The sequence below is a fragment of the Alternaria postmessia genome (genome assembly GCF_024291825.1).
Source record: "Alternaria postmessia strain BMP 2775 chromosome Unknown scaffold_64, whole genome shotgun sequence".
Lineage (NCBI taxonomy): Eukaryota > Fungi > Ascomycota > Dothideomycetes > Pleosporales > Pleosporaceae > Alternaria > Alternaria postmessia.
In genome coordinates this window covers 1-17,149 of record NW_026260137.1, presented here as the reverse complement: position 1 = coordinate 17,149, position 17,149 = coordinate 1, and the positions used below count along the sequence as shown (strand labels likewise).

Sequence of the window (17,149 nt, the reverse complement as noted above, 5' to 3'; positions counted from 1 at the left end):
ATTTATATATATATACGTAATTAGTTCATTTAATTAGTTTATTTGAGAGAAGAATAAAAATAGAAAAAGAATTAAAAAAAAGAACTTATAATAGCGGAGCAGTTTTATTTAAGAGTAATTAAGAAGATATTTAACTTAGTTCTTGAAATCTATAGAGAACTAAAACTCTAAGCTATTTTTTTTTACTATATAGGCGTTTTTTAGATATTCTTTCTTCTACAGCTATAAGTTAATAGTCTTTAACTTTATTATATAGAAGTATAATAACTCTTATTCTAAATAATATATTTGTACTACTTAGTAGTTTATAAGTTACGTTTTTTTTAATAGCTTTAGCTAGTAGTAATATATAAAGAAGCTTATAAGCTAAAGGTCTAAGTAGAATTACTAGTTTTAAGTTTTCTTATAAGTTTAGAATATAGTAAATATAAATTTAGAGTATTATTTTAGTATTCTATACTTTTTAGTATATAGAGTACTAGTAAAGTATTATTACTATATTAAAGATAGTATTAAAGTAGAAGGTGCTATAGGTAATAGCTATTTTAAAAAAGTAGACTTAGGTCTAATAGTTAATAGCTAAGAATAGTATTATAGATATAATTATAGATTAATGATAGATATAAAAGGAATATTTAGCGCTAATAATTTTAGAGGCTATAGATATATTATATACTTTTAAGCTTCTGCTTATTACGTCTTATATCATAAGGTTTTATAGGCTCTTTCTAGGTACTATAGTTTATCTCTCTAATATATTTAGTAATAATAATATTATAATTCTATAGTCTAATAAGCTTTCTTTTCTTATGTTTAATAGACTTACTAGAAAGTAGTTAAGAGTCTTCTACAGTATTCTTTTAAATAGCTATAGTTACAACTAATAAATAAATCAAAGAATAACATCTTTCTACTATACTATAAAAATGCGTAAAAGTTATTAGTTTTTAAACTTACTTGTATTCTATAGTATTAGCCTAGGCAAGACAGGCAGCTAGATATATAATATAACTAATCTTAACGCTTTTTTTCAGGAGTTTTTACCTCTATACAATATTATAAGTAATATTATATCTACTAGGTTATATAAAACTATAACACGCTAGTAACTTATAGTATAATATAGTACTATAATTTAAAAGATATACTATAGAGCTTAACTTTAAACTACTATAAATACGTTCTAAAAAAAAAGGAAATACTTCCTAGTATTAATTTCTTACAGATTATAAGCAATAGGTAAAATAGTTAATGCAGCTAGAATAACAACATTGTAATAGAATAGCAGTATGCTTATAATAGTAGAAGGCTTTAGACGCTTAATAATAATAAAAAGAGCTTTATATAAGCTATCTAAAACTATATAGAACTTATAGCTTTAATTATAATTAATAAAACTTCTAAATAAGCATATATATAGCTATTTATAGTAAAGCTAAGTAAGTATTTAGGAATATACTTCTACTATAGTTTAATTTAGTATAGATTAACAGCGTTATATGTGCGTTTTGTTACTAGTACGTCTATTATATCAATATATGTAAGAATAATAATAATCTAAAGCGTAGTGCTTAGAGCTTAAGATCTTTGTATTATATTATTAGAATTGCGTATAATACTATACTAGTATACTACTTATATATCTATATTAGTATTATAAGTATAAACTACCTCTTCTTATCTAATACGCCCTACTTATTAACTTACCTTTACTAATATCTATTATTACTTCTATTATTCCATTACTATACTTTTACTATATACTTATAAGTTATATTAAACTTATTGAAAGACGTATACTTTTTTTAAATCTATATAAATATATATATATATTAGCGTAATTTGCTAGCTTGTTTTAATTACGTACTTAGAAAAAGAGAAGAATAAATATAAAGAAAAATTATATAAGTAGCGTAGTATTAATTATAAGTAACTAAAGAACTATATTACTTAATCCGTAAAACCTATTACTAACTAAAAGTCCTAGCTAATTTACTTAGCTAAATTAATATTTTTATAATATTTTCGTTTTTTTTAAAGTATAGGTTACTAGACCCTAATTTAATTAAGTAAAAGCAGGATAACTCCTTTTATAAACTACTATAGTTCTACTTCTTAGTAGAGAATAAAGTATATTTCTCTCTAATAGCTTTAGCTACTAGTAATAGATAGAAAAGCTTATAAGCTAGAAGCTAAAGAAATACTACTAGTACTTAGTTATTTTATAAGGTTAGAATATAGTAGATATAGATTTAAAGCGTTATGTTAGTATTTTACAGTTATAAGTATATTTTTAAACTTCTATAGTATTCAAGGCACTAGTAAAATATTGTTATATAATTAATAATAGCATTAAAGAAAGAATTTCTAGAGGTGATACCTATCCTAAAGAAATAAATTAAGTATTATACTTAATTTCTAAAGAAATACTTCTTAAAATAATTCTAAGTATAATACAGATATATAATCCTAGTTTAATAATTATAAGTATATTACATACTTGAAAGGATCTACTTATTAAGTTTTACATCTAAAAGACATTTAGGCTAATTCTAGCTACTATTTTCTATCTATTTTAAATAATAATAGAATAAGATTGTTATAATTCTACTATATAAATAGCTATTTATTAACAATTTTAATAAACGCTCTATAAGTTACCTAAAAGCTCTGTATAGTATTCTTCTACTATTTATAGCTCTGTTACTACTAATTTCTTTGTATAAAAACAATAATAATACTAAGGATGGTGCTTAACGCTTAAAGCTTAGCGCTTAGGGCCTAGAACTTAGACTATTTACGCTTAAATTTAAATCGCTGTAACTACATTCTACTAAAAAAAAACCAATTTAGAGTATTAATCTATTATAAATTATAAGTATTAAGTAAAGTACTTAATATAGCTAAAGCTATAGAATTATAATAGGATAGTAATATACTTATAAAAGTAGAAGCCTGTAGACGCTAGATAAAGAAAAGAAAAAACATTCTTTTTCTAAATAGCTATAATTATAAATAGAAACAAATTACAACGTACTAGCTTTTCACTAAACTAAAAATATATAAAAGTATTATTACTACTTATCCTATGTATATTCTATAGTGCTAGCTTAAGTAGTATAAGTAACGAGATAATACATAATATAAGTAATAAGAGTAGGTTATATCTTTTTCTAAGTTTAATCTACCTTATACTAAAATAGTATCTTATCTTATTATATAATAGTTATACTACTAATAAGTTAATAATAAAATAATAAAAAGCTTAACTTTAAATTATAAACAATTCGCTCTATCATAGCTTTATTACTACTAATCTCTTTGCAGGCATGAGGACGATGATACTAAGTATAGTATTTAATACTTAGTGCTTTGCGCTTAGAGCTTAGCAGACTTTTTTTATTATATATTTAGAATCTTAATAATACTATATTACGTTACTATCTTAATATTAACATTAACACTAAAGACTCTCTTTTCCTTTTTTTAACCTAATACGCTTTACTAGATAACTTAACTATACTAATTTAGTATTACTTAGATTCTCTTTTTTTCTACTCTTTTTTATTAAAGCTACTTACATATACCTCTCTAAAGCTATATACACGCGTGTTATTATATAGCTAATTTATTTTAGTTATCTAAAAAAAAGTAATAGAAAAGATAAGAATAAAAAAGATTTATTATAGTAAAGTAGCTTTATTTATAAGTAGAAGAGAAAATACTTAACCTACTATTAAAAAGCTATAAGAGATATAAACTAAAGACTATTTTACTAAGCATTATATACTTTTTATAAGTATATATTCTTCTAAGTAGTAAAGTTATTTAGATAAGACTTTAAAGTATAATATATTTTATTTCTTAATAAAAGTAAGCCAATTTTAAAGTCTCTTACTATATTAAAAAGTGCTAGCTGATAATTAGTAGGTTTAAGCTAAGCTTATTATCTTAAATAGTAATAATAATATAGCTCTAAGTTAGAAGCCTACTAAAATAGTTAAGGAAGACTTAGTTAGTAAACTACTATTAGATTATCTTAAATATTTTCTTTAATAGAATATAGTAGTACTATACTGTTTAGTAGTAGATAGACCTAAAAGTTATTTTAGGTGTAGGTAGCACTACGCGTATAAATAAAGTTTTTATAGCTATTATTTTAGAGAAAGAGGGTACTAATATAAAAGAAGTAAGAATAAAAGTAGTACAAGATATATAACTTAAGTGTAAAATATTGAAAAGTTTTCTTTAGAATAATTACTCTCTAATTGTAATACTTAAGAGAATAGTACTAGCTCTTTTAATAAAAAAAAGGTATCTACTACTCCTAAATAAAGTATCTACTACTTCTTATAACTTTAATATACTAATAAATAAAGCTATTATAGTTTACCTAAATTTTAATATAGTCTTCTTGTAGACAGCTATAATTATTACTAATAATAAATTAAGAAATGTTAAGGCACTCTACTAGAATATAGAACTACGCAAATATTATTTTAAGTCTACTTACTAATTCTTAGTCTACTTAGTTCTATAGTACTAGCTTAGGTAGAATAGGTAAATATATAATACATAACGTAGCTAGTTAAAGTACATTAATTGTTTTTCTAAGTATTCCTTACTTTATACTAAGATAATATTTTATAGTTATAATACGTACACTAGTAATAAATTTTAAAGATATAATATAAAGCTTAAGATTAAATTACTATAACTACGCTCTACTAAAGAAGTAAAAAAACTTATTTAAAGTACTAATTTATTATAGATTATAAGCATAAGGTAAAGTGCTTAACACAGCTAATATATTATAAGATTATAACAATATAGCAGGATACTAATAAAAGTATTAGCTTTTAGACTCTTAACAATATAAAACAAAATTACACTCTACTAAAAATAGAACTACTATTTAGGATAAGTTTATTATAAGTATAAGTATATAGAAAACTGCTTAGTATATCTATTAGTTAAGAATTATAATAGTATAGTAATATACTTATAAAAGTAAAAGCTTCTAGACGCTAAATAAAAAGATATAAGCTTAAATATTCTTATCTTAACTTCTATCCTCGAATATCTTAAGCCTTCCTATTATAGATAGAATTACTATGTTTAATATAGAGTATAATTTATAATAAAATAGAACTAAAACTATTAATTGCATAGTCTTAAGAAACTTAGTAGTACATAGAAATAAAAAAATAATATAGATTACTAACTAATATAGTAATTATTATAATTATACTAGGTTAGAACACTTTTAAAGTAGCTAAGAGTACTAGTTTCTAACTTATATATACAATTGTAGTCTTATCTATAAGCTTACTAATAACAAGTTTATTACTTAACTATTAATTAACTATAGGTTCTTATAATATTTTGTTTAAATAGTTTTTCTATTAAGATAGCTAGTAAAGATATAAGTATAGTAGATAAGTTTTTTATTCTTAACTAAGATATACAAGTATAATAATTTTATAATATATATTTAGCTTAGGTTATTTAAACTTTAAAGTAGAAAAGCAACTTTAACTTAATTTTAAAGAAAAAAAAAGATTAGCTATAATACTTTACTAAATATACTAAGGTATTAGTATAAGTACTATAGAGTAATACAGGGAGTTCTTAGTAACTAAAATAGCTTAGATAATGATAATAAAGATATATTAGCGCTTAACTACTATAGTTGTCCTAGGTAGTAGAATTACTACTAAGCTATAGCTATTTATAACTATTTAGTACTACAAGTAATCATAATTATAATTATAGTTATTATAGTTATAGTACTACTTATGTTTAGAGTAAAGTAATTAGTATAATATACGTAGTAAGACTAATATTACCTAATCTCTAAGTACTATTAGTAATAGTAAGAATAGTATATTCTTTATTTTTTTGTCTAGTAGCTTCTACTTTTGGAAGTATACTACTATTTTGTTATATTCTATAATTTTAGCTATATTAAGCACTTTACTTTATACTTACAATATATAACTAAGTAATACTATAAAGTAGTTTTTTTTTAAAAAAGTAAGTATAGTAATTAAAACTTAAGCTCTATATTATATCTGTTAGACTTATTAGTCCTATAGACTTTCTAGCTATTTAATATTATTTTAGTATAAAGTAAGAAATAGTTAGAAAGACTTTTAACCTACTTTAATTAGCTATTTTACGTATAGTCTAGTTGCCTATCTTACTTAATATAATAGTATATATATTATATAAAACTATAAAGTAGCGTAGTAATATAATAGACGTACTAGTAATAGAGCGTAGGTATAATACTATTAAGTTATACTATATTATATTATAGTAGAAGTTATTTTTAAAAACTTACTCAGCTTTACTATTTATAGCAATATATATACCTATCTAGAAACTCTATTAAATATAACTAAAGCTAGTAACTTTAGTAGTTGATATTAATATTAGAAGAAGATACTAGTTTTAAAACACTTTAATAGAACTAAATAATATAATTCTAACTTTATTATTATCCTATAGAGAGATATTAATAACTATATTTAACAGTAAGTAGTTAGAGGTTAAAACTATAAAAGTTGAACTTTAAGACATATCTATAAAGAGATTAAAATATGCTTTTCTTAGCTCTTGTACTCTAATATTTATCTTTAACAAAAGCAAATAATTATATATTATAAAACTATAACCTTTAAGCGCTAAGTTTAAATAACCTAGTAATAACTATAACTATAACTATAAATACATTAAAAACTAGTATTAAATATAGTAACAACGTAGTTATTACTTATATAGATATCTTTTAAAATAACTAAAAGTACTAGTTCTAGAATTATAAACTTATTCTTAGTTTTCTTTAAAAGTTGAGTAAAAAAAGCTTTACTAAAGATCTCTATAATAACTATATATATATATTTTTTTAATCCCCTCCTAGGCCTTAGAGATAGGGCCTATAATGTTTTTATATTACGTGTTATTGCGTTATTACGTTATTATATAATACTATATTGTGTTTTTAAGGAAATTTTAAGCAGCTAAGCCTAACTTTAACGTCTCTTTTTTCTAACGCTAAAACACTAACCTTATGCACTTGTACAACAAGCTGCCTTACACTACAACAAGATGCACTTATTATTATAGCTATTACTAACACTACCTAGAAATTAAGTAGTAGTATTATTACGTGTATTATAGCAATTACTTTATTATAACTGCAAGCACTAGTACTATTACAATTACAATTACAATTATAATTACTATTACTACTAAGTAACTATAAATACTTATAGCTTAGTAGTAGTTCTATTGTCTAAGGTAACTATATTAGTTACGCGCTTACTAGATTTCTTTATTATTATCTTTTAAGTTGTTTAAGTTACTGAATTAATTATCTACTACTTTATTAGTATCTATAACTACTTTCTATTATACTTATTCTAGAACCTAGATAATAATATAGATAAAGTCTAGCTACCTATTAAATAAACTATTAAGAACGTCCTTAAAGTAGTTATTTTACTTATTAGTTCTTACGCTACTAGCTATAACTATATTATATAACTACTATAATCCTTTATTCTAAGTATAAGTAAAGGCTTTGTCTTCTAGACTTGTATTTATTCTAGCTTATATAAGAGCAGTGCTAATAAAGAGAACTCTTAAGATAAATAGTTCTTTACTAAGCTTATTATTAAGCTCTTTTAGCCTAATCTTAGATAAGTTAACTAACTATATAAGCTTATACCTAGTAATTAAGGTTACTCTTAAAGTAGTCTTTACTAAGCCTAACTTAATTCCTACTATATTAATAGGCAGCTGCTAGTGTAGTAGCTATAGTTATTGTTATTATTATAGTTGTTGTTGTTATTAAGCTAACTATAGGGCCCTCTATAACTAGGCGCTCTATACCTATAATATAGTTATATATAATAACCTTCTATATATTAAAGATAAGATATTAAAGTATAGAAGTTAAGAGAAGAATATTTAAGTCTATATTTAGATATTCTCTAAGATTTAAATTATACTATTCTATACTCTAGCTACGTACTATTATCTATACGTTATCCTATTTCTCTATAGTAAAAGTACTATATTATAATTTCTTAATCTAATCTAATTATAAAGCTTTAAGATACTTTGTAGTTTTAACGTTTATATTAGGCGCTAGAATTTAAAAGCTTTACCTGTATATAATAAAGTCTTGAAATAGGTATATATTTAGCTATATATACTAAAGCTAAGTAAGTACTTAGCAATATACTTCTATTATAATATAACATAGTATAATTCTAGCATTGTACCTGCGTCTTATTACTAGTAGGTCTTTTAAATTAAAAATTCTATAGTAATATTGCTATGTTAAGTTAAAATACTTAAAAAGATCTTTACCCTTTTAATTTCTCTAGATAGTATCTAGTTAAATTACTTGTTATATCTAAGTTAGTATGTTATATGTAAGTAAACTTAGATTAACGTATACGCAATCTTATACTTAGATAAAAAGCTTTACTAATAATTAATTCATTATTATTTATAGTTTTTCCTGTTCTAAAAAAGACTATAAAAGGCTTTTTAGTAACTTCTAAGAAGTATATTATACTTGAAACATTAGAAGCTTATAAAAATATAGTTATTATATTATTAATATTTGTTCTTGTCTAATAAGTATATAATAGTACTTAAAACTAGGGAATAAAAACTATTAAATAATAAGAGTTAATAAGTAGACTCCTTAAAAGTATATAGTATACTTATTATATTAAGAATAATATTACATAATATTACTATTATACTTATAATTATATATCGAAATATATCTAAAAATATACCTAAAGCTATAATTTATACTTACTTCTAGATTAACCCTTCTATAATAGCTATTAGTTGTAGAATTCCTACTATTATACTATTCTGTAACATCTATTTGTAGCGTAGATATTATAAGTTCAAAATAGTGTTTTAGTATGAAGTATAAAGTATAATATACTTAATAAAACGTTAAGTTACTTAAATTACTTATATTACTTATAATCTAGAAGCTTATTCTACTTAAGCTAACATAAGACTAAGTAAACTTAAGATCTGTAGGTAGACTTAATATATTCTTTGTATTACTCTATGTTTTACGAAAGACTATTAATATCTTTAATTTATTATTTATTGTAATTATAGCTTTTAAAAACAATGCTATTAAAAAGGTAAAGAAAACTAAAATATACGTATTTATTGTTATTATCTCTAGGTTTATTAAAGATATAAAAGGTAGTAGCTACCTATAAATACTTATAAGAGCTAGTAATTTCTTTCTAACTATTATAATTAATAAGAAACTACTTTAAAGGTAATCTTATTGTAGATTATATCTAAGTCGAGAATCTTTTCTTACCTTTACTTTTACTTTTTCTATTACAATAGCTTTATTTTATAAAACTATAGTCTCTTTTCTATCTAACTATTACTTTTTCTCTTAGTATAATATCTATAATCAACTTATATATACGCGTAATAATAAATATAATTAGTATAACCCTTTACTCTATTAGCTTTTAGGTAGTAAAGTATTATTATAAACAATAGTAGTATATAGTTTATATTTATTATAACTTCCTAAACTAAAAAAAAGTCTTCTTCTAATCTATAAGTATATCTACTTTATTACTATAAGTTCTTTTTACTTCTAGATGTCTTCTTATACTTTATTTCTTATTAAATCAATAAATTAGATTAGCTAACTAAATAGGTACAGGTAAGTAAGTAAAGAACGTATTTTAGATACTAATTGTATCTAAGGAAGTTAGTAAGAATACTACTAAGCGTAGCGCTTAACGCTTAGTACTTAGACCTTAGACTTTTAGTATAGTATTCTAAAAACTATAGATTATACTACTTTATATTACTACTAACGTAATTATATTAATATTAGCGACAACGCTTTTCTCTTCTTACCTAATATACCCTACTAGATAACTTAACTATACCTATTTATTATTACTTATATATTCTACTTTCTACTATATAAAGCTATGTATTTATACTATGTTAAAGCTGTATTTGCACGTTTATTTAGTTAGCTAAATATACTAATACATATAAAGAAAAGATAATAATTTAAAGAATAAAATATATAAGCAAATAAGAAGAACTTATAAAAGAAGCTTTAAGTAAAGTTAGTTATAAATATAAAAAGAGATTCTTATCTTAGTCTTAAAAAATAGATAGGCGTATAGATAATATACTATCTTACTAAAGATAATATATATATTTAAAATATTTTTTCTAATGTAAAATAATAATCTAAATTAAATTTTAGATTACGAAAGTTTTATTTTTCTATTTTAAAAGTAAGCTACTTCTAAAGTTTTGTATACTAATTATAAAAGCTTAGCTAGTAGTAAGCTTAAAGTAAGTTTAATACACTAAATAGTATTAAGAATAATAGTTAGAATTAAAAGCCTACTAGAATAAGTACAAAAGACTTAAAAGATATACTATACGCTTGTCTTTTTTTTTATATCAAGCGTTAGAAGGCTTCTACTTTTATAAGCATACTGCTATTCTATTGTAATAATATAATTTTAGCTGTATTAAGCATTTTACTCTTTGTTTATAATCTATAACTAATTAATACTAAAAATTAATTGTGTTTTAGCAAAACGTAGTTATAGTAATTGAAATATAAGCTCTATATTATATCTTTTTAAATTATTAGTAGCGTAGGCGTTATATAATAAAATAAAATATTATCTTAGTATAATATAGAAAATACTTAGAAAAAAAGTTAACTTACTCTGATTAGCTATATTATATGTTATTTAGTCGCCTATCTAGCCGAGGTTAATACTATAGACTATTAGAGATTCAAAAAATAACAACGTTTACGCATTTTTATAGTTTAGTAGAAAGTTAACGTTTTTTAATTTATTATTAGTTATAATTATAGCTTTATAGGTGGAGACTTTAAGTAACTTTCAGTAAGGCTATTAAACTAAAAAGAAGAGAAATAATTAGACTATAGAGTTGCAATATTATTATTACTAAGTTATAGTAGAGAAATAATGTATAGTACTAGAGAAATAGCTTATAAAACTTTATAATATAAAACTTAATAATCAGCTCTTAAAAGTTTATAATATACTTATACTTCTAAGACTTTTAGCGCTAAGTATAACCTTTATATCTATTATTATATCTATAATTATAGCTATAGTTCTAAATCTTTAAACTTTAGTCTATCTCTCTAAAATAGCTATTATTTTTTATAACTCTACCTCTATACTATATTCTAAATAGTACTAAAGCTTTATAAGTACTTTATCTACCTAATAAGATAGAACAATAAAAAGACGCTTAAATTTATATTAGCTATATCTATAAACTATAACAAGATTAAATACTAGTAATCTTTTTTAGAATTACGCTTATAAGCTTACGTCTTTATTAGCACTAGCTAAAGCTACTAAAAAGAGATATACTTTATCGCCTATACAATAGTAACAACGTAGTAGTTTATAATAGTAGTTATCTTACTTTTATATAATAAAGTTAAAAGCTAATAACTTAAAGCTATAGAAGAAAGAATATCTTAAAATCATATATATAGCTAAAATAAATAGTATATAGTTCTAGTCTTTCTTAAGCCTTAGACAATAAGTTAAGCATTTCTTTAATTACGTATAAATATAGCTACTTTTACTATTATAAGTCTTTCTTATCTATACTTACGTCTTAGTACTTATTCTTTATTTAAATAAACTAATTATATTAGCTAACTAGTTATACGCGTGTATATAGATTAAGAGAGCTTTAAAATAGTATTTATAGGTAACTTAAGTATAACTAAGTAGATAGTAGAAAAATAAAGATATGATAATAGAAGTCGTAATTAATATTAGTATAGTTAAGTTATTTAGCAAGGCGTATTAGGTAAAAAAAAACAGTCTATACTTATAATATTAATATAGATATATTAGTAATACAGTAATATAGTATTTTATATAATTCTAATAGTAAAATGTAAATAGCTTAAGCTCTACGCGCTAAGCGTTACGTTTAATATTATAATTATTCTTACACGTACTAAAAGAAATTAGTAGTAAAAAAGCTGTAATAGTACGCTTATCTTTATTAAGATTTACCTTACTAGTTTATAGTAGTAAAACAGTACAGCCTATAGTAAGCGCCTTTAGTATTACGCGTATATATAAGTTTATTAAGGCTATTATATAAAAAGAAAAAGCTGTTGTTATAAAAAATAGGTTATAATTATCAAGAAATAAGAATAATAGCAGTTGAAATATATATAACATAAATATATTTTATTAAAAAAAGATTTTCAACACAATTTATTTCTGATACTAACTATTAAAGAAACATAATTAGCTTTAATAATAACAATTTAGTTCTTACTAGCTTTTGCTAACGTTATAGACTTAAAGATAAACTTATTATTATTTACCTAAAAACTTTTTTAGTCTTGTTTAAAATAGCTATAACAATAACTAATAGTTAACTAAAAAATACTAGAGTTCTTTACTTAGAAAAAGAATTAGGTTAATATTATCTTAAGTCTACTTAGCCTTGTAGTTTTAGCTTAAGTAACACTATTAACCAAACTAGATATAGTATAGCTAATTAAAGTAGCCTTGTATCTTTGTGAGCATTATTTACTCTATATTAGAATAATACTCTAGTATTATTTTACTTATACTACTAATAGATATTATAGAGAAGGTAAATTAAATTACTATATAACACGATATTAAACTAGAGAAAACAAAATCACTTTATAGTATTAATCTATTATATATTATAGGTAAAACGTAAAGTGCTTAGTTTAGCTAAAAATAGATAAATATAATAGAATAGTAATATATACATAGAGGTAATAGCGTTTCGACGCTTATAAAAAGATTATACTTTTTTAAATTACTATAAATTACTTTTAGCTCTTTAAAGTCTCTTTTAAGTATTTTCTATATTAAATAATAAAATTAGATATATTAAAGCTTTCTACTCTTGAACTATACAAATATATATATAGTATCCTAAATCTACTAAGTTTAATATTATTAGTCTAGATAAGATAGGTAACTAAGCTTTATATAATATAGTGTAATTAGTCTTAGTCTATAATATCTATAAATATTCTTTACTCTATACTAGAATAATATCTTATAACTATAACACTTATAGTACTTATACATTTAAAGAGCATAGTATAAATCTCTAGTTCTTAGTATTATAACTCTGTTCTCCTAAAAAAACAAAAACTACTATATAATAGCAATTTATAATAACTTGTAAGTGTAAACTAATGTATTTAATTTAGCTAATATCTTAAAGTTATATTATAGAATAGCTGTATTCTTTTAGGATATCTTCTTTAAGTTAGTACTTGCTCTAATTTTAATAGTCTAAAGAAACAACTTTCATTACTTTAAGTCCTACTCCTTACAATACTAATAGACTTATAGATAAACTTACTATATCTTACTTAAACTCTTCTATAATGTTTTTTTAAATAGCTAAAAGTCTAGTTTATAAAAGTTTAGAAAAATTAAAACTCTATACTAGATTATAAGAATATCTAAATAATATTCTTTTATAAACTAACTTATTTTTATAGTATTAGCTTACGTAAATTAGAAAGCTACACTATATCTAATATAGCTAATTAGAGTAGGTCAATTTCTTTCTAGGCGGTTTTAACTTAAAACTAGAATAATATTAGTAATTATACTACTTAGGCTACTAATAGAATTAAATAATATAATCTAGAGCTTAAGATCTAAATACTATAACTACGTTTAACAAAGGAGAATAAAAACTATTTCTTTAGGATTAATTTAGAATAGGTTATAGATATAGAGTAAAGTACTTTATATAATAAAAATAATAAAATAATAAGAAAATAGTATTATACTTATAAAGAGATATGCTATTAGAAGCTAAGTAAAACACAAATACTAAATTAAGCTTAAAGTCTCTACTTTATACTAACAAAGAAATAACAAATAAATATAATTTTAATACTAGATAGTAAATAGTATTATTATAAAAGCTATATATAATAATATTAGATTACGTAGGTGGTTAGGCAAGATAAAGCTTAACTTTACTACTCTCTAGTTAAGTATATCTATAGATATAATTATAAAAATAATAGTAATATTTTATACTAATTATTATAAAACTAGAAGCATATTATATGCTTCTAGAGTTCTACTAGTTAAGTTTATCTTTAGACATCTTCTATCTACTATAAATCTTCTATTATATATAATTTAGTAATATTATTAGTATTACTTTAGAGTGTAATAAGTACTTTTATTTCTTAAGTTTAATCTAGTTACTATATGTTACTCTAAAGCTATAACAAGTTGCTTTCTTAATTACTATAATTGTAATAGATAGTCTATCTAAGAACGTAGAAGCTAACTACTAAACTATAAAAATATATTAAACTATTCTTTTGGTCTATATATATATATATATATATAGTATGATTCTAAGTATATATAACCTACTAGTTATATAGCTAATAAAACGAATATAAACTCTTTTAATTATACGTTTTTTTAAAGCATAATAAATCTTACTCTACTATATATAAGTCTTTACAGTAGTAAGCTAGAATCTTATATAGTATCATAGTTCAATAAATACAAAATATAAATTAAGTTTAAACTACTTTAATTATATTCTACCTAGAAAAAACAAAAAGCTGTTTTCTAGTATAAACCTATTATAAATAACAAGAAGATAGTATTGTTACTTAATATAGTAATAGTTATAGAAACGTAGTAGAATTATAGTTTGCTAACAAATCACAAAACTTCTAGATAGTAGATAAAAGCAAGAACTTAGATTAGATCTTACTATACAAAAAAAAAATATTAGTATACTACTATTATAATATTATATTTATAGTTTTATAGAAATTTAGCATAATTAGACTTATCTAATAGAAAAATAATACAATCTAGTATAAGAAGAATATAGTTTTATTATAATATACTAATTTAACTTATCTAATAGTTTTATATTATATTTATATTATAGTATTAAATTAGGATACAGTGTTATAGTAGTATATTATAATATTAAAATATATAGTAATATACCTTTATATAACAGAATTATAATATAGTAGAGTTCTTTGTAATTATAATTATAAGAATATAATAGCTTTAAGAAACTAATAGCTTTATATTAAAAGTATAGAAAGATTATAATATATTAAGAATATACTTACATAACTTTAAGAATAGAATACACTTAGTATAACTTTTAAATAAGCTTACTTAATATACAGTACTTTAATACTATGTTTTATAAAAAGAGCTTATTAATAGAATACGTATATAGTATACTAATAAAACCTCTTTTTAACTGTATAGATAAGCTTTAAACTCTAACTTTTATTATTATTACTATTATTATTTAGAATAATAAGCCTTTTTAGCTTTTTAAAACTAGATATAAAGCTTATAGTAATTTTTATATTATAGGGTTTTACGTTACTATAGTATTACTAGATAGTTAAGCTTATATTAAGTGTACTTAAATATTTCTTTATTTATACTAGCGTTTTACTTTCTACTTTTCTTCTAATAAGCTTAAGCGTCTATATACTAAATTTAATATTATCTAGTTTTTTAAGCTTTTCCTAACTACTTTAGTCTATTTTTCTATTATAACTTTGTAATTATAATACTACAACACTATAGTCTAGTAAGCGTTTTTTTTTAAGTTTACTAAATTTACTAAAAGTTACGTAAAAGCTCTTTAAAGTCTTTTCTCTCTAGCTAGCTATCCTTTAAACTAAAGTTCTACTCTAGTAATAGTTTACAAAGTAGCTATAAGTTATACAGTATAGTTAGGCTCGATATACTAGGTAGAATGCAGACGCAGAAGTTTAACTAGGGTATTTATGTTAGCGCAACTATTAGCGTGCAGTACACCTTCCTATAGTAAGTGTGCCCTTTAGTAGAAGACAGTATGTTTCTAAACATCATAAGATCTGATAAGTTACTAGGGCGAAGGAAGGTACACGTACACAGGCAACAACACTATTAAGCATACTAGATTGGGCTTGTCTGTAGACTTCTACATTCTTCCTACAGAGATGTCTGCTGTAGCTTAGAGCAGCAGGACGTCACGGCGCATGAATACAAGAGTGTCGGCATAAGCACAACTGCTAAGCAGCAAAGCGACTTGGAAGACAGCGAAGCGGCTAAGAATATTGTATACGTATGCGCTATCTATGTAACTCTCCAGAACCGACGAAAAAATGGACGGTCTTGAAACTCAAGATCGACATTCACAGAAATTCCACACGTCTTGCTCTATAGTCGTGATATCCTTCACCCCTCGATCCCTACAAAAGTACCCCTACTATCTCCATTTTCACTCTGACATGTCCGCCCCACTCTAGAAAACGATGTGCAGCGTTCCGCCTGGCTCCACATAGATGACTGTCTGGGCCATAACCATCTGCCGTACACGTCACTGGCCGGCATCTTCGTCATCGTCATTGTCGCCATCTTGGTATCTTCCGACATCATCGATATCCGCATCCAGCTCACCCATTTGCCCATATGAAGAAAGCTGGAACAATGAAGACGGCGCCAAGGATACGATCGGTACGGACTGAACCAAAGAATCTGCAGTGCGTTGGCCTTGTTCAGATATTGTAGCACAGTCGACTTCAGCTTTCATAATGCTAGTACGGATCTTGGATATAAGCTGTTGTCGGTTACTACAATTTACTATCTTTTCCTAGTAAGTCCACAGAGTCCCGTGGGTCTCCAGTACGTAAGGCTGTGTAGGATTGTGTAAGGTCCCGAAGATTTCCGAAGAATCCTATTATATGTGGAGGCGCTAATGTATGTATTATGCATAGAACTGCAGGACACGTCCCAGAATTCTTAGTGCTCATTTGTCTGGCCATGTCGCTACTTTGATACATGTTGTGACTGTCCTCTTTCTCACAAGTCCACGCTCACCTATGATACTGCTGAAACCGTAACCAGAGTTGCTATCAGTCAATCAGTCAGTTGTCAGTTCATCTTTGCGGTTCAAACTGTCAGTCTGGAGGTAGTGAACTGACCTGATTGACTGCCAAGACATTTTTTAGAATCGCGAACTGAGACTG

The 17,149-nt window shown here is 23.5% G+C and overlaps 1 protein-coding gene across 1 annotated transcript; it reads left to right on the top strand.

Moving 5' to 3' along the window:
- Positions 1-15,993: 15,993 nt before the first annotated feature.
- J4E82_008228 (uncharacterized protein) lies at positions 15,994-16,596 on the top strand (the record flags this gene model as incomplete). Its single annotated transcript, XM_051734462.1, has 3 exons — positions 15,994-16,041; positions 16,081-16,245; positions 16,444-16,596. The coding sequence occupies 3 exons, from the start codon at positions 15,994-15,996 to the stop codon at positions 16,594-16,596; spliced, it is 366 nt and encodes a 121-aa protein (XP_051585739.1).
- Positions 16,597-17,149: the final 553 nt, after the last annotated feature.